The 21,131-nt window shown below is 39.8% G+C and overlaps 3 protein-coding genes and 1 pseudogene across 3 annotated transcripts; all 4 read left to right on the top strand.

The window, feature by feature from the left end:
• The first annotated feature begins 1,076 nt into the window (after positions 1-1,076).
• LOC131304559 (beta-1,6-galactosyltransferase GALT29A-like) lies at positions 1,077-2,584 on the top strand (annotated as a pseudogene).
• A 3,997-nt stretch (positions 2,585-6,581) lies between these two features.
• LOC131304555 (putative F-box protein At3g16210) lies at positions 6,582-8,566 on the top strand. Its single transcript, XM_058331822.1, has one exon. The coding sequence runs from the start codon at positions 6,630-6,632 to the stop codon at positions 7,851-7,853; it is 1,224 nt and encodes a 407-aa protein (XP_058187805.1). The 5' UTR covers positions 6,582-6,629; the 3' UTR covers positions 7,854-8,566.
• Positions 8,567-11,567: 3,001 nt separating this feature from the next.
• Positions 11,568-19,182, top strand: LOC131304558 (putative F-box protein At3g16210). The gene is made up of 2 exons (XM_058331826.1): positions 11,568-13,248; positions 19,142-19,182. The coding sequence occupies exon 1, from the start codon at positions 11,751-11,753 to the stop codon at positions 12,918-12,920; it is 1,170 nt and encodes a 389-aa protein (XP_058187809.1). The 5' UTR covers positions 11,568-11,750; the 3' UTR covers positions 12,921-13,248; positions 19,142-19,182.
• Positions 17,739-18,845, top strand: LOC131302813 (F-box/kelch-repeat protein At3g06240-like). The gene has a single exon (XM_058329607.1). The coding sequence runs from the start codon at positions 17,739-17,741 to the stop codon at positions 18,843-18,845; it is 1,107 nt and encodes a 368-aa protein (XP_058185590.1).
• Positions 19,183-21,131: the final 1,949 nt, after the last annotated feature.

The following is a 21,131-nucleotide window of genomic DNA, read 5'->3' as shown; positions in this document are numbered from 1 at the left end:
TAGGCGGTAGCAGCTCTCTTTTATAAAAGAGGCGTAAAAATCATTTCTTTTAAAAAATTATTTCCGTTCTATCTTATAGCAAGTGGAGTGTTAGCTATGAGGTAGATGCCCTATATATACTTCCATGCACTTAATAGAGGTTCAAATTTCACTAATTACAATTAACAATGCTGACTTCCACCGAGGGGAAAAAAATTGTATTGTATACGCTTCGTTTACGAGAACGAGCAACAGGCGATCAAATTCCCCTTTTTAAAGTATTAGTAGTATCTTATTCCAAAATTTGTACCTGTATATGCCTCCTGTAATTTTATTATATAGTAGTATATATATAGTAGTGTTTTCATCACCACTTAATTATATAGGCGCATGTGTTTTCACTAGAAGAATTGTAACGAGCAGGTCCGGTCCAGTCAAGTTCACTTCGTGAATTTGTTCAGTAGTTTGGGAACACCGTCACATGGTGCTCCGAACTACTCCGCAACTACACATTCTCGTGAAATCCACGACAAAATGTATTGACCTCGCGAAAATGTGTAGTTCTGGAATGGTCCAAAGCACCATGTAACGGTGCTCCCGGACTAGTGAATAATTACTCCCGCCCACTACTCACCTCTCTGCATCTCCGATGCACTCTTCATTCCTCAATCTCTCCATCTTTTACTCTTCCAAAACACTTTCTTGCACCTTTTTGGAAGAGTAAAATATGGAAGAATGGAGGGTGCATTAGAGATGCTCTTCCTCTCTCTCCTGCACATAATAAGTCCAACCTCATATCTCACTTCTCCACATAAGTAGCTACATAAGAATGTATAGGAAAAAAAAATTAAAAAAATGAACCGGTATATTCATCTACTATAATATTCATGATTTTAATTAGTTCATTAATCCTATATCCCATTTGTTCCCTAGATCGGCACTCGCTGGCATTATACCTCGGTTTACGAATTCCACACGCCAAGAACATCGATCCTCCTATATATATATATTAACCTACAGTGACAATCCAAATGTCGGGGCCGGTCCTGGTAACAATACCTGTAATATCCCCATTAACCACATCTATCCGCCCCCCATGTCGCGATGCAAGTCTATTATTCCTTGCATGATATGTGTTGCTTGCTGCGTCTTGAAATCCTAATTGATAGGGTTCGGCTGCATCGATCACAAGGAAAACGCCTGCGAGGAATAGCCATTTTTTGAACAATCGTTTGGTTTGGTTTGGTTCGTTCTTTGACTGCTCTAGACTGCGCGGTTTCTGGCCATTAGTCATAGAAAACTCATTTCAAAAAGAAAAGTTATAGAACACTCGGCTCTAATGAAGGGGAGAGTGAAGCCTTTGTTCGGTATGTTGCTGCTGGTTGTGGTGGCGGTCACCCTGAGCTGCCGGGTCACGTTTCACAGCGGATTTATCCCGTTTCAGCTCCAAAACGACGGCGGTGCATCATGAAATATGTCTGCGGCGGAGTTGAATGAGACGCTGCTGCTGAAATACGCGGCGGTTGACTTGGTGGAAGAGCAGTGGAAGCAGGAAATCGAGCAGCAGATGGCAGGGAATTTCTATAACCCGGGGAGGAAGAGGACGTTTCTGTCCCCCCGTAGGTATATAGTTCGGGACGTGCGATCTAAGTCGTACAGGGTCATTCCGGTAAACATCCAGTCGCCCGAGTTTTACCCGCTGTGGATAGGGTTCAGGAAAAACTTGCACGGTTGGTGGCAGAACATGCGGTTCGAGCCGGACATCATGTCGGGTTTGGTCAATCTAGTTAAAGTTCCGATCGATCAGAACGACTCTCAAGTGAGCACAGAGAGACGGTATTTTTTTTTTGGTAACTAGAGAGACGGTATTCGTCTTGTGCTGTAGTGGGTAGCAGCGGGATTTTGCTGCGGAGCGAATACGGTGACTTGATCGACAGCCACGAGATGGTGATCCGGTTGAACAACGCCCGGACCGGTGGATTCGAGCGCCATGTGGGTTCGAAGACAACGCTCTCGTTCCTCAACAGCCATATCCTGCACTCTTGTGCTGCAAAAGAAGGATGTTTCTGCCATCCATACGGCGAAAATGTCCCCATTGTCGAGTACATTTGCCAACCCATCCACTTCCTCGATCACACCCAGTGCAAATCATCTCACAAGACCCCTCTCGTGGTCACCGATGCGCGGTTCGATCTGTTGTGCGCCCGGATCGTCAAGTACTATTCGCTGAAGCGGTTCGCGGAGGAGGCCACGGCGGAGACCAAGTCGTTGGATCAGTGGCTGGCCGATTGGCGATCGGCCCACGACTCCTATTATTTCCATTACTCTTCGGGCATGCAAGCTGTTATGCTTTCGGTGGGGATTTGTGACAGGTTAGTGTTTTCGGGTTCGGGAAGTCGAACTCGTCTAAGCACCATTACGATACGAATCAAAAGGCTGAGCTGCGCTGCCATGAATATGAAGCGGAGTACGATCTTTACCATGATTTGGTCGATCGGCCGGAGGTAATACAGTTCGTCTCGGACAAGTTCAAGTTTCCTCCTGTGGTAATCTATCAATGACATTTCACACAAGAACGATGAACATAACGGATGATGTGTAGAAGATAGATACATGTATATATACAGTACTATTGAATTCGGATAAGAAAGTAAGAGCCTTCTTTTGGACTGCTTTATTTATCCGACTTCGTGATGTTAATATATATGTCAAGTGAATAATCAAAATCCCTGAGGGTTAGTCCAATCAGTTGGTGGATTTGCTATCCACACAATTGACAGGATCAATTCTTGAGATTAGACTGCAAGAAATTAATTTTTCATGAATTCTCTAGTCATGAAGTAGATGACTAGCCTTTGACCGGACCAAATGACAAATTAATTGAGGAGGGCATAAGCTCGCCCGCACAAGGGAAAAAAAAGTAGATAATCAAAAAGTAGGGTGGTGCTTGATTTGATTCCCAGAGCATCTCTAGTGGTGTGGGTGTTTTAGTGTTTGCTATATGACAGAGTGTAAAAAATGGGTCCCAATTTTGTGTGTTAGGAATGTATTAATTTTGAGAGAAGATGAGTGTTGTAGTGGTAGAATTAGAGCAAGTTTATCGGTTGATAGCCAAAAATCCTAATGAACAGTGTACATTTTTTCTTTTACCTATTCACATCCCTTTCAATATTATATCAATACTATCTATTTTACATATTCTCAATTAAAATATTAGTATTTCATTCCCAGAAAAATAATAAACAATGCATTGCTAGAGAGAAATGCCCAAAAAAAAAAAAAAAAAATTACATGACTTGTGTACAGTGCATAGCTATTTTGGCTAAGAACTATACAAAAGGTGGGATTCCCAAAGTGATAGCTAAGCTGCTGCATGGTTGTCTTTGGGGTCAATATAAAAATTCTTTTCACCTGTGGAGGAAACTTTTTGTTTTCCATCACAATCCATTATGGGCTTCATTGGGCATTTTATATTATAATCTGAACCGTTCATCTTATAGGGCCTGCAGAATAGTATATTCACTCAAAAAATGAGCTTGATCGGACATTAATGGGTATATTAAAAATCGAATTTCGATTTAGGAAATGAACAGTCATGTATAGTTTAACTTCAAAATCTATGACCATTCATTCTATAAACAAAAATTCAAGTTTTGCTATACCTATCGATATCCAATTAAATTGATTGTTTTTATGAATATACTACTCTACTTACCTACAATATAAACGATTCAAATTATAACAAAAATAGTTTTGTAGGGCTCATAAGTGGTGGTGGAAATCATGGAATTTCCTCCCATGGTGGATAGAATTTACTTTCGTGTCAAAAACTAGAAGTTGTTGATTATCCCTGCCATGTCAGTTAATTTATGACAAAACTATGTCCTTAACTCAACCACTAGAGATGCTCTCATCAACATATAGGGTGCGTTGAAGCGACCTCAAGTCTAAACGATTTGTGAAAAATGGAAAAAAGAAGACTTAAATCACGAGAGATTATTAAGTGCTCAATGGGCAAGGACACATATGCGTCACAAATGTGTGGTAGAAAAAGGAGCTGGGGTACCACGTGTTTTTGCCTATAGGGTGTTGGGAACATATGTGAAGGATGGAGTCCCATATCGGAGATAAATATAAAAAGAGTTAGACTTTAATATACAATTGGATGACTCACCATTTACAAGTTTAGCATTTTAAGTGGATATGGGTCAATTCAATGTATATTGGGTCCATGTGATATGATGTGGACTCTGCGGACACTCTCCAACGAATTGGGCCTACGCGCACATGGGAAGACCTTAGGCGGATCAGACTCCCAACAAATGATATCAGAGCCAACGGTTGATGATCTTTGGGCGGACTCAAACCGATTTGGTGGGCTTGCACGGAGACTCTCGATGGAGCAAGAAAAATCCAAGGGGGCTCTTGATGGAGCAAGGATGCAGGCGGATGGCAAAAACGCACTTCATGGAGGCTCTCGATGGAGTAAAGGAGTTGGCTCTCGATTGATGGAGTGGGTGTGGTGAAGTCCAGGGTTAAATCGGTGTTGGAGAGTAAAAAAGATCATGGCTAAAGGGAAGTCAAGTGGATCGAATCAAGGGGAAGCTAGGCCCAATGCTTGGTTCACACATGAGGGGGAGATTGCTGGGAATATGTGTGAAGGATGGAGTCCCACATTGAATAAATAGAAAAAGAGATAACTTTAATAGACAATTGGATGACTCACCATTTACAAGGCTTAGCCCTTTAAGTGAACGGTCTTGCTATTGTCAGGCTGACGATAAGCACACTAGAAGGTAAGGAAAATATGTATTTCTGTTTATTTTTTATACTCTTTAATACACATTCACACACATACTATTGTCAGCCCATTGGACTGATTTCAGAATTTTCCTTAAGCGAATATGGGTCAATTCAATGCATATTGGGTCCATGTGATATGATGTGAACTCTACGGACACTCCCCAACGAATTAGGCCTACACGCACATGGAAAGACCTTAGGCAGGTCAGACTCCCAACATGGGGCAATGAATAATTTTTCCTTACATCACATATAATTTAATGAGCTCTTCTAAAATGCCAACTTTCCCTCCCTACCAAAAGAAATGGGCAATGATCAAATGTTAAGGTGTGTTCCACTAACCAGAGACAGAGATGAGAGAAAAGCTGCAGATGGGTAGGGGAAGGGGGAAGAGTCCAATGCACACTTATCGTTGATAAAATTTCCATTCGCCTGTGATTAAAATAAATTGCATTTTATTAATTAAAATGTTAGGGAACAATAAAATGGAGGAATAAAATTGTGACTGTATCATCATAATCCCCCAAGCCAAAAGACTTCAGAGTGTGTAAAGTAGCAATTTGAGAATCAACTCTCTGTAGGAGTATTTTGAGTTCTCATTTTGCATTCTAATAAAATACCCCTAATATTCAGGACAATATGGTAAACAAACATCTGATAATCCATTCTTGAAATTATATTCTAAAGAGTTTCATGGATTCATAATCTATTCTACCTATGTCATCCAAATACTTTTACCGATTCATAAAATATTATGATTATAATCCAAAAAATTCACAATTCTAATTCATAATCCAAATAAAAGTCTGGGGGTGTTTTGGAGCCTCATCTTTCTACTTATTTTAGTTAGTGGAATTTTATCAATTAAGTACCTTTCCATATTCTGTTGGACTTTCAGCTCAAACAAGAGAGTGATAGGAAAATAAAATATTTATGTTTTGCAAAACTACTTTTCAAAGCAACAAAAAAATGTTTTCAAAAACAGTATTATTTTTTTTCCAAGGACAAAAACCAATGATCTGAATAGTGTATTGGATATGGTGTCGTTTTTAGCACTAGTACGATATATACCGATACCTGTATAATGCCAGATACAGCTTCGAATTTCTCATTAAAAACAAGCAAATTATTACAATTAGCTTTGATGTTAAAAGGTTTAAATTTACCATTGATCTATGACATAAAAAAGAAGCACTACCACAATTATTCTCCACTAAACTAAGTCTGTTTGGAACTTAGGGAAATGAAAGGCAAAGAAAAAAAAGAAAGTGGAAGGAAAATGTAAGAAAAAATGTACTATGCTTACTTTCTTGTAACTTTGTTTCCTTGCACCGGGAAAAAAAAATAATTTATAACTCTATTTTCTTATTTTCCTCTAGCTTTCTTTCCGAACCAAACAAAGCCTTATAGTGTGTTTGGAACTTGTGAAAGAAAAATGAGGAAGGAAGAGAAATTTTTAAAAAAAAATTCCTTCTAGTTTGTAGAGAAAGAAAAGAGAGAGTTTAAAAAACAAGTTCAATTTTCTCTCCAATTTCTTCTTGATTGTCCCTCCAATTTTCCGTCTTGACTTGAATAGACCAAACATACTCTAAACGACTCTCTGAAAAAATTTCAGTGCCGGGTGAGTACTACATGGTGCACTCTCGGCGCATCCGAATCGTCCATTGCATTTTTTGACGGCTAGAATTTGAAGAGAAAAATAAAAGAAAATGTCAATCCGAACCATTTAAAAATGTATTGAAAGGTCCGAATGCACCGCGGATACTATGTGATATACGCACCCAGGACCGAAAACTTTGAAGACAGAACGAGAGAAGAGACCAATATGAAGATCTGCCCATAATAGAATGGAAGCCCTAATTCAAACCACCACGATTACACTTCAGCCGCACTATCAAACACAAATGGCGATCCAAGAGCTACCTGAAGACCTGCTCGTGGAGATCCTGTCTCGGCTTCCGGTGAAACTCCTCCTCCGATCCAAATCCGTCTGCAAATACTGGTACTCTCTCCTCCGAACCCCTGGCTTCATTTACCTCCACCACGATCGCGCCGCCTCCATCGCCGCCGCTGAAAACACCGACTGCCTCCTCGTCAAGCGGTTCCTCGACCGTGGCGAGGGCGGCGTCGTGCTGTCCTTTGTCCCCGACGAAACCCCAGTTGAAGATATAGACATATCTTCCACTGGTCTAGATATTAAACAACTGCAAATCTTGGGTCCTTGTAATGGCGTCGTCTGTCTCACGCGATTCGCTTTAAACTCCACGATTGTTATATGGAACCCTTCAATGAAAGAATTCAGGGTACTGCCTTTACCCTCTTATAAAAATGACCACATAAGCAATTTGGGATTTGGGTATGATCCCTTTACAGATGATTATAAAGTGGTTAGATTCGGCATGATGAGTACTGGTTTACCCATTGGAAACATCGATGAAAAGATTGAAATATATGAATTGAGAACAGATTCTTGGAGGGAAGTTGATGGTGAGTCCCCTATCGAGTCCGGGTTGCACTGTATTTATCATTCGTATGCATCATGGAATGGGGACTGTTTCTGGTACGCCTGCCCTCCACTTGGCTACCATCATCATGGTGGTCCAGTGATTATGGCATTTAGTATGTCTGACGAGGTGTTTGAAGAGTTGCCCGTGCCAGAAGTTTGCTTGTTAGACGACCACAGTGAAAAGAGACTTTTCGTTTTGATTGATTCCCTTGCCATGGTAATTTATCCGCAGGGGTGGGCAAACCCCTCTTGGCTTCCACCTGAGGAGTTTTCGTTCATGAAGTCCTTTGACATATGGGTAATGAATGAAGAGGATGTGGAGGTGTCATGGACTAAAAAGTTCACTATTGGACCCTTGCAGGGACTCGATTGGGCATTGGGATTTCGGCAAAATGGTGAGTTCCTTGTTGAGAGCACCTATGGACAGATGATGTCGTACAACCTTAATACTCGAGAAAGAAAGGAGTATGAAGTCCATGATCAAGTACAAGGCCATCCTCCACCACCACATATACAAGCTCTTCCATATATAGAGAGTTTGGTTTCTGTCAAAAGACAGCAATGAGCATGATGGACATGTATGAGTCACAGATATAACTCCATTATGGGTCGTTGTAAACCTCAGCTGATAAAATTGTACATTTCTTGCTGCGTAATGGGCTCGCCAGTCCTTTAGGTGGTTGTTGTCATTGGCAATACTGCTGATGGAAAAAGAAAAAGGCAAATCAATTGTTCCAATCAGCTCTAAGAGGTCTCCTTGACAGTCATGTATGGCAATTTCTTCTGTTATGCAAATAGATGCAGAGGAGGGAAAGGTTTGAGTTTCATGGCTCTGAAGATGGACAGTCATCTTTATTATCTCGTGTCCTAGCAGCCATGTTTGTTACCTTGTGTGTTGACTTTGCAAACCTTGAGTGGTTGGAAAATACGTTTTGGGCTGCACAATGGGCTCATGAGTCATTTAGGTGGTTGCAATCCTAATGAAGGTATAGAAGAAGGTAAATGAGTGGGTTCCTATCAGCTTCTCAGAGGTCTTTTGGACAGTCTTCTAAGGCAGTTTCATCCGGTATGCAAATAGATGCAGAGGAGTGAAAGGTTTGAGTTTCATGGCTTGGACAATGGACAGCCATGTTTGTTGTCTTGTGTCTTGAGTTTAATCGTTGTCTTGTGTCTTGAGTTTACTTGTCTTATCTTCCAATGGGATTTACTTGCCTCCAAACATGGTCTTAATCTTACTATTTCTGAATTTGTTATTTTAATGTCAAGAAATGTTTTACATGAGTTTTCTTGAATGTGTTTTGAAATGGAATTTTCTTGATGACAAATTTTATCTTAATCGTTCATCTGACTTTGTCACTCTCAAGTTAAGAAACACGCTATAGTAGTTTTAGAACCACAACAAAGGAATTGGATTTGCTTATCAAAAACAGTCCCTGACTTATTGCATTTGCAGATGGCTGACACCCAAGTGTAGTTCATTAGTGGATCAAGGAGAGTATTTTTGCTTTTTGCCTGATATGGGGTTATGAAGCAAGCCTATGAAGACAATTAACATATGGACTGTGGTTACTAAAACCGTAGTAGCTGCAAAGGTATGAGTAGCAAATTGGGAAGAAACTAGGTTAATTTTTAGAAGCCATAGCTCATCTTCTAATGTTTTCACACCACCCATGAAAATATCCAGTGTTTGGGCCGTGATGAAAAGCTGCGTGTTCAGTGGTATTATTTCCTTGTTTTTTTAGCGATTCAGGTATTCGGGCCAGTTTATGCACGTCTAGACTAATATTGGGGAACCGATCTCACCGTCCATTTGCGAGGAATGAATGGAAACCTATTTCCTTGTTACACGAAAGTTGTTATTTTTAGTAGAACATAGTTGGGTGTTTTTTTCTGTCTAATTCACTTTACGAAACCAATGTTGCATTTGTTTCTAACCATTGACAAGACGGTTTTTCCTGGTCTACGTACCATTACTGAGGTGCATTTGTTAACTTCATGTTTTTGCTTATTCTATGTTTGTAGTTTCCTGTGTCGGATTTAGGGAATCTCAGATTGTTGCATTATTGTGTTTTTTTTACTTTTTTGGAGGTGATCAAGCGATACAAGAAATGAAACTAAAGCGACAAATCTCTAACAATGAGAGCATCTAAACTAGGCGAAAAACAACCTGGGTGACAAAGAAAACTCCTATTCAGACTACTAGAGGCAAGCCAATGGGCTGCCTTGTTCTTCTCACGGCAGCACCAGGAGAAAGACCAACTCCTCGTAGACGCCCAAACCTTGATGTCTTCCACCATAACCTTGTTCTCCCACGGACAAACAGAATTAGGCCCATTCAAGAAGTTAATAATCACTTGGCAATTTGTTTCAAAAATAGCATTAGACTATCCCATATCAACCACAACCCCACAGGCGATCCTCAAAGCCCCAGCTCCATCACTTCTGTTTAATGGTAGGCATTGTGCTATATAGTACCTGGGAATTCACGAAATCTCAGATTGTTGCAGTATTGTTTGATGGTAGGCTTTGTGCTATATGATACCAGTCATTTTGATGTTTGATGCATATTGTTGACATTTGACACTAAAATATGCACATTAATAATACTCCCTCCGTCCCTTTTTAAGTGTCTTGCTTCGTAACTCCAGCTTATTAAAAAGACATCATCATTACACCTTTCACATCAACTTTTTTCTCCACTTTCCCTACTTACCCATCATCATTACACTTTTACTCACTAACTTTTCAAAATAAAATCTACTTTTAGGAACAAAATAGACAATACACCAACTTTTACCCCCCTAACTTTACAAAATGGACACTTATTAAGGAACAGCCCAAAATGGAATACTGGACACAAAAAAAGGGACGGAGGGAGTAGTAAACTATGTACATTCATACGTTTGATGCATATACTCCTACTTGAAACCCGTCATTTTAATGTTTGATGCATCAAACGGGTACGGCATTAGTACCAACTAGTACAAAGGACTCACGATTCCAAGAAATGCAAGAAACCAAAAAAACAAAAACAAAAAAAAATTGCAAGAAAAACAACTGATCCGGTGTCGGAACCCATCAATCCATTCGTAGAGGTGGCTAGATGAGCCGTGATCTAGATAAAGCTGAAGCTTATTTCTATCAGGGCCATTGTCACAAGATGCCTTCACGGTTGCTGTACGGAAGCCCAAAAATCCGTTGTTTTGGCCAAGCAGATTCAAGAACCAAAATCCAAACCTGGTTCCCCGAACCTGGGTCAAAACTCAGATCTTTGGTATTGTGTTCAAATTTTTCTGTTCCTTTTTTTGGGGTATCCTAAACATGTAGTGAGAAAACGCAAATACGATGGAATTTCTTCCAAAGGCACTAAAGATGGGTCCTTTTCCTCTTTCTACCATTTCAATGCATGATGCAATCCCATTTATGTTTAGAACCTTATGTATAGACTTTTCCTTTTCCAAATTCTGTTGGAATTTCAGCTCAAACAAGAGAGTGATAGGAAAATAAAATATTTATGTTTTGCGAAACTGCTTTTGAGAACAAAAAAAAAAAAAAAGATTTCAAAAGCAGTTCTTTTGTTTGTTTGTTTGTTTTTTCAAAGGACCAAAACCAATATTTTGAATAGTGTATTGGATATGGTAGTAATAGTTTGTACTACTAGTACGATATGTACTGATATCTGTATAATACCAGATACAACTTCGGGTTTCTCATTAAAAATAAGCAAATTATTACTACAATTAGCTTTGGTGCACAAAGGTTTAAACTTACCATTGATCTATGACATGACATAAAAAAGTAGCACTACCGCAATTATTCTCCACTAAACTAGGTCTGGTTGGAACTTAGGGAAAGGAAATGTAAAGAAAAAAATAAAAAAGTGGAAGAAAAATGTAAGAAAAAATGTATATGCTTAATTTTTTACAACTTCGATTCCTTGCATTGGGAAGAAAATTATAAATTGATTTTCTTATTTTCCTTCAGCCTTCTTTCCAAATCAAATGGTGTGTTTGGAACTAGAAATTATTCATTAGTCCCGGACTACCATGTGATATGTCTACGTAGTGCTCCCAACCAATTACGTGGTGGAAAATTTTACGGGTGACACATAGTCATCATCTCTAGTTAAGTGATTGGGAGACAAGGGTTGACCCACTTAGTGCGGGTAGCGATAAAATTATTGACATGGAGTACCCCGCAAGACATGCCACATGGTACTTCAGGAGTATTCAATAATTTTCCGTTTGGAACTCATGAAAGAAAAGGAGAATGTTTTTTTAAAAGAAATTCCTTCTAGTTTGTAGAGGAAAAGAAGGAAATGTTCACAAATTCAAGTTCAATTTTCTCTCCAATTCCTTCTTGATTGTCCCTTTATCTACCATCCCAAGCTCCAAACAGAGCCTTAGAACGAAACCAATATGAAGAAGATCTGCTCGTAATTCAAACCCTAATTCGAATCGAAATGGCGATCCAAAAGCTACCTAAAGACCTGCTCGTGGAGATCCTATGTCGGCTTCCGGTGAAACTCCTTCTCCGGTCCAAATCCGTCTGCAAATACTGGTACTTTCTCCTCCAAACCCCTGGCTTCATTTACCTCCACCACGATCGCGTTGCCTCTATCGCCGCCGCTGAAAACACCGACTGCCTCCTCGTCAAGCGGTTCCTTGACCGCGGCGAGGGCGGCGTCGTGCTGTCCTTTGTCCCCGACGAAACCCCGGTTGAAGACATAGACATATCTTCCACTGGTCTTGATATTAAACAACTGCAAATCTTAGGTCCTTGTAACGGCGTCGTTTGTCTCACCCGATTTGCTTTTAACTCCACGATTGTTATGTGGAACCCTTCAATGAAAGAATTCAGGGAAATTCCTCAACCCTCTTATAAAAATGACCATTTGTGCAATTTGGGATTTGGGTATGATCCCTTCACAGATGATTATAAAGTGGTTAGATTCACGATGCTGAGTACGGATTTATCCGTTAGGGGACTTGATGAAACGATTGAAATATATGAATTGCGAACAGATTCTTGGAGGAAAGTTGACGCTAAGTCCCCTGCCGAGTATGGGCTCCACTGTTTTTATGATTCATATGCATCGTGGAATGGGGACTGTTTCTGGTACGCCCACCCTCAAATTGGCTACCTTCATCATGGTGGTGGTCCAGCGATTATGGCATTTAGTATGTCCGACGAGGTGTTTGAAGAATTGCCCGTGCCAGAAGTTTGCTTGTTAAATGAGCACAAAGAACATAGACTTTTTGTTTTGAATGATTCCCTTGCCATGGTTATCTATCCAAAGGGGTGGGCAAACCCCTCTTGGCTTCCACCTGAGGAGTTTTCGTTCATGAAGTCCTTTGACATATGGGTAATGAATGAAGAGGATGCGGAGGTGTTGTGGACTAAAAAGTTCACTATCGGACCCTTGCAGGGACTCGACTGGGCATTGGGATTTCGGAAAAACGGTGAGTTCCTTGTTGAGAGCACCTATGGACAGATGATGTCGTACACCCTTAATACTCGAGAAAGAAAGGAGTATGAAGTCCATGATCAAGTACAAGGTCATCCTCCACCACCACATATACAAGCAATTCCATATATAGAGAGTTTGGTTTCTATCAAAAGACAGCCATGAGCATGATGGACATGTATGAGCCACAGATATAACTCCATTATGGGTGGTCGTAAACCTCAGCTGATAAAATGTACATTTCTTGCTGTGTAATGGGCTCGCCAGTCCTTTATTGGTGGTTGTCTTATGCAATACTGCTAAAGGAAAAAAGAAAAAGGTGAATGAATGGTTCCAATCAGCTCTGAGAGGTCTCCTTGACAGTCATGTAAGGCAATTTCTTCCGTTATGCAAATAGATGCAGAGGAGGGAAAGGTTTGAGTTTCATGGCTTGGAAGATGGACAGTCATGTTTATTATATTGTGTCTTTGCAGCCATGTTTATTACATTGTGTGTTGATTTTACTTGGAAATGACACTTTTGAAATTTGAATTGACTTGTTTTTTCTTATATGCAATTTGAAATGCAAACTGTTTGCTTCCAGATTTTGTCTTAAAAGGAAATCTGACTTTGTCATTCTAATGTATGGAAACAGATACAAGTTCTATAACAGAAAGACAGTCAATGAGAACAACTAATTTGTGCTCTGAATATAGTTCCCTGAGGTAGAGCATTGGGCTAAAAGGACAGCAACCTAAATTGAGATTCACTTAGTTGACTGGGAAAATGGCCCAGTAAGAACCCACGCATCAACTACACCCCCTAGCTGAGCGTGGACCAAAAGCACACATTGGCAATGTGAGTCAGGATTGATCACCTAGGTATTCTATGCCTTTGATCACCTGAGAAACCACATGCCAGACAGCAACCAATTACTCCACTACATAGCATATATTAATCAAAATAGCACCACCGACAAGTCCAGATGAATTTGATTTGCTTTTTGACTGCAGGAGGTAGTTTTAGTCACTGTCCACTCAATTTTGACAATATGACTTGCTGAAATAAACAGCCAATATGTTGCAATACGTAGATCCTAAGATATTCTAGACACAAACACGAACAATTCCCAATTTCCAAAATGCCAGTCTAAATATCCAAACACCAATAGCAGACCCAACATGGACAAAACGAAAAACTCTACCTTTGTACAAAACTCAGTCCACTGTCCAGAAGTAGTAGTATACATTTTTCCCACCACATGCATGGTAGGATATGATTCACCTCGATTATTTCCCCGCATTATGTTTCCGGAACATGTAACATCTAATGTAACTATACTAGGCGATGACGAAAGATGATTAGGTCAATCCAGCGACAAATAGCAAGTTAAAAAAACAAAGCAAAATCCTATGCTGCCTATACGGAGAAACATATTTCCTCTGTAATGGTGAGGCCATTATTCAGAGTCCCGTCTGGGTAAAGTACACGTCCGGCCTACCGCGTATAGCCGACCTGCGATTTTGTCTAAGTCAATGCTTATAGCTGCGCCTGCTGGGGAGGAACCAATTGAAGGTTCAGTCTGTTCTCCAAACATCTAATTGTTACCGACGATAGTCACGGTATATATATTAAATGAGCAAAATAAGCAAGGGTTGCAAGCAGGCACTGACAATAACATCCTAACCTAATAGAAGCACGTATAGAAAATAAAGAGAGCTACAGTAATTGGTAGAAATTTCCAAGCTAGCCCAAATTTCATAAATCACATACGGCACAGCAAATCTAATGCAAAACAACAACAACAACAAAAAAACCTAACAAAATCAAGACCTAGAATTCAAGCAGGAAGTGGCAGAAGAGTACAGGTATATGACACACAACCCAAGGGGTTGCCCCAAGAGATCGCAAGGTTGAACGTCACCAACGTCCCGAGATTAGTAGAGTAGTAGAGGTTCACTCAAGCTGGCCATGATACTCAGTTATGAGGAAAATAAAAACACAAAAACAAAAAACAAAACTCCAGAATTCAACGCACATGAATACTCAGTAGAAAACAAAATGAAGAAAAAAAACTGAATTACACTAAAGGGCTTCCCACAAGGGTTCGCAAGGGTCGGACCTCATGAAGGTCAGAGATTAGTGAAGGTTCGCGTAGAAAATACAGTACATTCTAAGCTGATGAGCTCAGCAGCTGCCTTTATGAAGTTATTGTGATGCTCGTTAGTCCATTTACTTTCTCTCAGAAGTTTGCATGCATACTAGGAGCAGTATTTTCAAGTGTATCGTTTTGTATAGATCATATCGAGATACGTATCGCATATTGTAAGATACATTTATCGGAAGAGTAGAAGTTTCTATAGTTTAGTTGGACAAGATTTTTGAAAGAGGGAGAATACTAAAGACAAGAGTGGGGAATGAGAGTATTTATTTTAGACTTGAGCAAGAATGCAGTGGTCTTCTCTTAGGGGGCAGAGCCAAAACAGGGGAGTAACACATGGCTAGTATTCTGCAATGTTATTCGAACAGTCGACCTTCAGTTTCACTGCAATGGGGATGTATACAATGCTATGGTCAACACTCTTACGAGGTAGTGATGAGTTTCACGCGCTCTAAAACTTTTTTTTTTTTGGCTTGGTACAAAAAGGCTAAAACTCATCCTTATTTATACTACTCCATGGAAGGCTCTAGTACAAAGATATTTTCGTACAAGATAATTCTTGAGATTATTCTAGAATTACACATGTGACTAATTTTAACAAAAAAAACTCTAGATATTTCACAAGGATATTCTCGAGCTAAATATTTTAGAGTTTCTGAAAATTCGATATTTATTTCTTTAATACTATCTTCCATCTTTTGGATTTTGTCAATTGATCTATTTTGAGCCATTTTTCAGGTCAACATTGCTAACTTCGTAAACATGTTACTTTTTGTTATGCCATTGAGAACGCTCTAAAAAAACGGAAGCTTTGGAGAGCTATTAGCCTATTACTATTCCAGGACCACTTAGACATTGGACCTTATTAAATCGTTAAGGCCCACTATGATTATTCATTTCAGTCCATACATGTGACACTTTGTATTTGTGAAGGCCCTTAGCCTTTGTTGCAGTTTCAATAAGCCTAGATGGGCTCATTAGGCCTTATTATTGGCCCACATATCTAAACCAATTTGATCAGCCCCACTTAGGGCTGCAAACGAACCGAGCTTTATAGTGTTCAATCTTGTTTATTAAGTTTTTAATGAACTCAAGCTCGAGCTCAGTGAAAACTTAACGAGTCGAGCTCGAGCCGAGCGGGCCTTGGCTTGACTTGAGCTCGAGTTTGTTCACGAGCCTCAACGGACCAACGAAAAATATATATATATCCTTACATAGGCCTAATACAACCAAAAAAATTTTGATTGTGAACGTATATATCTTTCATTTTCCTAGGAGCGGAGGTGTACTGGTGTGCTTGTGCTCTCACCTCCCTTGGTTGACTGGAAAGTGAAAAACGGAAAGAACAAATTATGAAATAATAATAAAAATTCTAAACTTAAGCTCGTTCGTTTAACTTTCGAGCCGAGCTCGAACGAGCTGAGCTGCGAGCCGCTCGCGAGCGGCTCAGTTCCCCGCTCATGCTCTCCCTCATGGTCTATACAATCGCAGAAAATCAAAGTTGCATTTTTTTTTTAATGTATGGAAACAGATTAATGTGGTTTCTGAACCACAATTTGATGGTGACCATCTGATAGAAATAGGAGTTGCTCATCGAACCAATCCCTAAATTTCCTGCATTTGCAGAAGGCAGACTCCTAAGGGGATTTCGTCAATGGACCAATGTGAGTATTTTACTCTTTGGCTGAGATGGGGTTATTAAGCAACTTATTAGTTGGGTAATTTGCCACCAATTTTAGGCTTTTTATGTGGATGTCTCTAACATATATGGTTACTAGAACACTATTAGTGGCAAAGATGTATTGTTCAACGTTCACTGATATTGCACAAGATTAGAAGCAAATTGGGATGAAACAAGGTGAATCCTTTGAAAACATAGCTCATATCTTCTAATATTGTCTCATCACACGTAAGACTTTCCAGTGCAAGGACTACGATGAAAAGCTTCATGTGTGATTTCCTTGAAACACAATAGCAGCTATTGTGTTAAGCTGTTTTCCAAAAAACTCCATTTGTATCTCACACGGCAACTCTGTTTTCCAAAACAGTACTATCCCAATTGATAGCAGCGTCCAGTCCACAAACAAAATCATGATAGCCAGCTTGGGACCAAGAAAGAAAATGGCCGGGCAGTGAAACTATGCAGGTTGGAAAATGCCCAGGGAATCCAATACCGAACCTAAAACAGATGGGGCTGCAATGGGTAACCCGGGAATGGCTGAAGCAGGGAACCAACATGGCCAATGGATTTCGGGTTTTAGCAAAAATATTGGTTACTCCACAAGCCTTGCCATGGAATTATGGGGACTGCGAGATGGTCTCCAATTAGCACTCAACCTAGGGATTTATAATCTCCAAGTTGAAACGGTCCTCTCCTTAATCAGAATTTCCAACCAACCGCTGGCCGATCTACTTTGCAGGGGTGGGTTTCAACGAAGAGAAGGGACTAGTCGTTTTCGATTAAATGCCTTCTTGTATCACAAATCAGTTATCTGTTGACGCTGGGGGAGTTTCATATCCATGTTATGGGTACTTGACTAAGGTTATTAATTTTAATGCATTTCCATTTCACCAAAGAAAGAGAAAAGAAACACAATATATAGTAATATACATTTACCTTAATTTTTAAATTGCTGCTTGTCTATCCTGTCTAATTCAATTGACAATAGATTTTTTCCTTTCCTACGTATGATTGCAGAGGTAATCGGTTAGTTTTTCACTTTTACTGATACTATGGTTTCTCTTGTGTGTAGGGATTCTTGGCACCTGAGATTAATTCCTACTTTTTTTTTTTGCCATTCGTTAATCATAATCTATTTTATCTTGGGGGACTTGGGAAGGGGATGGATGCTTACGAAAATGGAACCCAGCCCATGTGCATGAGAGTACAAGAGAGGAACCAACTGCACTTCACTCCACTTGCTAATGCCCTATTGTTTGATGAAAACACCAACTGCCTCCTCGTCAAGCGGTTCCTTGACCGCAGCGAGGGCGGCATCGTACTGTCCTTTGTCCCCAACGAAACCCCAGTTGAAGATGTAGATGTGTCTTTCACTGGTCTAGATGTTCAACATCTGCAGATCTGGGGTCCTTGTAACGGCGTCGTTTGTCTCACTAGATCCGCTTTCAACTCCACGATCGTGTTATGGAACCCTTCCATGAAAGAATTCAGGGTACTTCCTCAACCCTCTCATAAGAGTGACCATATGAGCAATTTGGGATTCGGGTATGATCCCTACACAGATGATTATAAAGTTGTCAGATTCGCCATGTTGGGTACGGATTTATCCATCAGGGGACTCGATGAAACGATTGAAATATACGATTTGAGAACAGATTCTTGGAGGAAAGTTGACGCTGAGTCCCCTGCCAAGTCCGGGCTCCACTGTTTCTATGATCCGTATGCATCGGGGGACGGGGACTGTTTCTGGTACGCCCACCCTCAACATGGCTACCCTCGACAAGGTGATGGTCCAGTGATTATGGCATTTAGTATGTCCAACGAGGTGTTTGAAGAGTTGCCCGTGCCAGAAGTTTGCTTGTTAGATGAGCACAGCCACAGTGAACAGAAACTTTTTGTTTTGGACGATTCCCTTGCCATGGTTATTTATCCGAAGGGGGGGGTAAACCCCTTTTTGATTCCACCTGAGGAGTTTTCAATCCAGAAATCCTTTGACATATGGATAATGAATGAAGAGGATGTGGAGGTGTCATGGACTAAAAATTTCACTATCGGACCCTTGCAGGGACTCGACTGGGCATTGGGATTTCGGTTAAACGGTGAGTTCCTTGTTGAGAGCAGCAATGGACAGATGATGTCGTATAACCTTAATACTCAAGAAAGGAAGGAGTATGAAGTCCATGATCAAGTACGAGGTCATCCTCCGCCACCAAATTTGCAAGTTATTCCTTACACACACAGTTTGGTTTCTGTCAGAAGACAGCAATGAGCATGATGGATATGTATGAGTCAAAGATATAGCTTCATGGGCCGTTGTAAACCTCATCTGGTAAGATTTGCGCAATGGGCTTGCAAGTCCTTTAGGTGGTTGTTGTCATTTGCAATACTGCTGTTGGAAAAAGAAGAAGGTAAAAGAATGGTTCCAATCAGCTTCTGAGAGGTCTTCTTGACTGTCTTCTAAGGCAATTTTTTCGGTTATGCAAATAGATGCATAGGAAGGGAAGGTTCGAGTTCCATGACTTGGACGATGGACTGTCATTTTTTTATCTTGTGTCTTTTGTGTAGTATATTTTTGTATAATGGGATTTGCTTGCCTCCAAATATTGTCTTAATTATACTATTTCATATGTGAAACGACTCTTATGAATTAACTGGGGTTTTCTTAAATGTATGTTTAAATGCAATTTGCTTGCTTCCAAATTTGTCTTAATTGTACATCTGACTTTGTCATTCTAATGTTAGGAAACACATCAATGTGGTTTCTGAACCACAAGAAACATTTTTGGTTGTGACCATCTGATGAAATTGGATTTGCTGATCAGAACTGTCCCTAAATTTCCTGCATTTGCAGCTGATGAAATTGAATTTGCTTATCTAATGAGAGTAGTTTACTCTTTGGCTGAGATGGGGTTATTAAACAAATTATTAGTTGAGGAATTTGCCACAAATTTGAGGCTTTTTCTGTAGATAGAAGTCTATAACATATTATGGTTACTAAAACATTATTAGCTGCAAACATATAATGTTCACAGATATTGCGCAAGATTAGAAGCAAATTGGGATGGAACAAGGTGAATCCTTTGGAATTCTAATGTTGTATCACCCTTAACACTCTCCAGTGCTAGGGCCACGATGGAATGCTTCATGTTAAGCCGTATTGTTTCCTTGAAACACAATAGCGCTGCAGCTTCATGTTAAAGTCGTATTAAGTCCTTGAAACACGATAGCAGCTGCTGTGTTAAGCCATTTTCCAAAAGTACTCCGTTTGGATCTCACGCAACAACTCCGTTTTCCAAAACGATACTATCCTGATTGATAGCAGCATCCAGCCTTCCACAACATCTCAGCCAAAGCTTTTGAGTGGAAATGAATAGCCAACATGGGACCGAGAAAGAAAATGGCCGGGCAGTGAATCTATGGAGGTTGGAAAATGCCCAAGGAATCCTATACCAAACTTGAAACAAATGGGGCAATGGACGGCTCAAATTTCATCTTAGCTGTCTATCCGTGTATTGTCGAGATGAAATCTGAGCCGTCCATTGCTGAACATGGATGACTCGTATGGGGATAACACCCATGTTGTTCCTAAGGGACCCCGGGTTCCCAACATGGCCAAATGGATTTTGGGTTTTTGCAGAAATATTAGTTACTCCACAAGCCTCGCCGTGGAATTATGGGGACTGCAAGATCGCCGAGATGGTCTTCAATTAGCACTCAACCTAGGGATTTATACCTTCTGATTCATACTCCAATGTTTTATGGGATTTTCAAAATTTTGTTTAATGTTCAATTAAAATCTACTACTAAACAAGATTCATATTACTTATAAAAAAAATATTACGGATTAAGAGATACAGGCTATTTTTTCACAGCACTAGAATAGTGAAAGTGTCCAACTTTTTTGGAGTGGATTGAGTATAGTTTTCCGGCACATATGTAAATTCAATAGTTTCCCGTCTAATCAATTTATCGTTGGTTTAACCTTCATTTGATTTGTATGTGTTATTTGTCTCATTCATGTACAATAAGTCTTTTTCAGCTGTATTAGATGCACACGGTGGCTTGTATTATAATTGTAATATTAATCACTTTGTTTGGTTTGAGAGAAAAAATTTGATATAATGAGTGGAAAGAAAGATAGAATAGTTTATTGAAAACCGTGCAAAGAGAAAAAACATTCTCAAAAACTTGTGTCATTTTGTTTTTTTTTTGGTATTTTTTTCTGTCGCATCGCCGATAAAAATATCCAGTGTTGGACCATGATGAATAGCTTTACTTTCAGTCGTATCGTTTCCTTGAAACACAGTAGCCAGTAAATGTACTTTTATTTGAAAAATACCTGCGCGTTTGCTACGTCTAATTCAATTTACTAACCCAGCATTTGTTTTTAACCATTGACGAGAATTTTTCCTGCTCTAGGGTATCGGTTAAATTCACGTTTTTACTTGTTCTATGTTTTTTTTTTTTTTTCCTGTGTTGCTGTTCATGGAACCTCCGGTTGTTGCACGATTGTTTGATTGAGGCATTGTGTTATGTATCATATAGAAATGTAAAG

This window comes from Rhododendron vialii, chromosome 10a, assembly GCF_030253575.1.
Source record: "Rhododendron vialii isolate Sample 1 chromosome 10a, ASM3025357v1".
Lineage (NCBI taxonomy): Eukaryota > Viridiplantae > Streptophyta > Magnoliopsida > Ericales > Ericaceae > Rhododendron > Rhododendron vialii.
The sequence above is the reverse complement of the archived record's forward strand: the minus strand, read 5'-3'. Positions and strand labels throughout refer to the sequence as shown.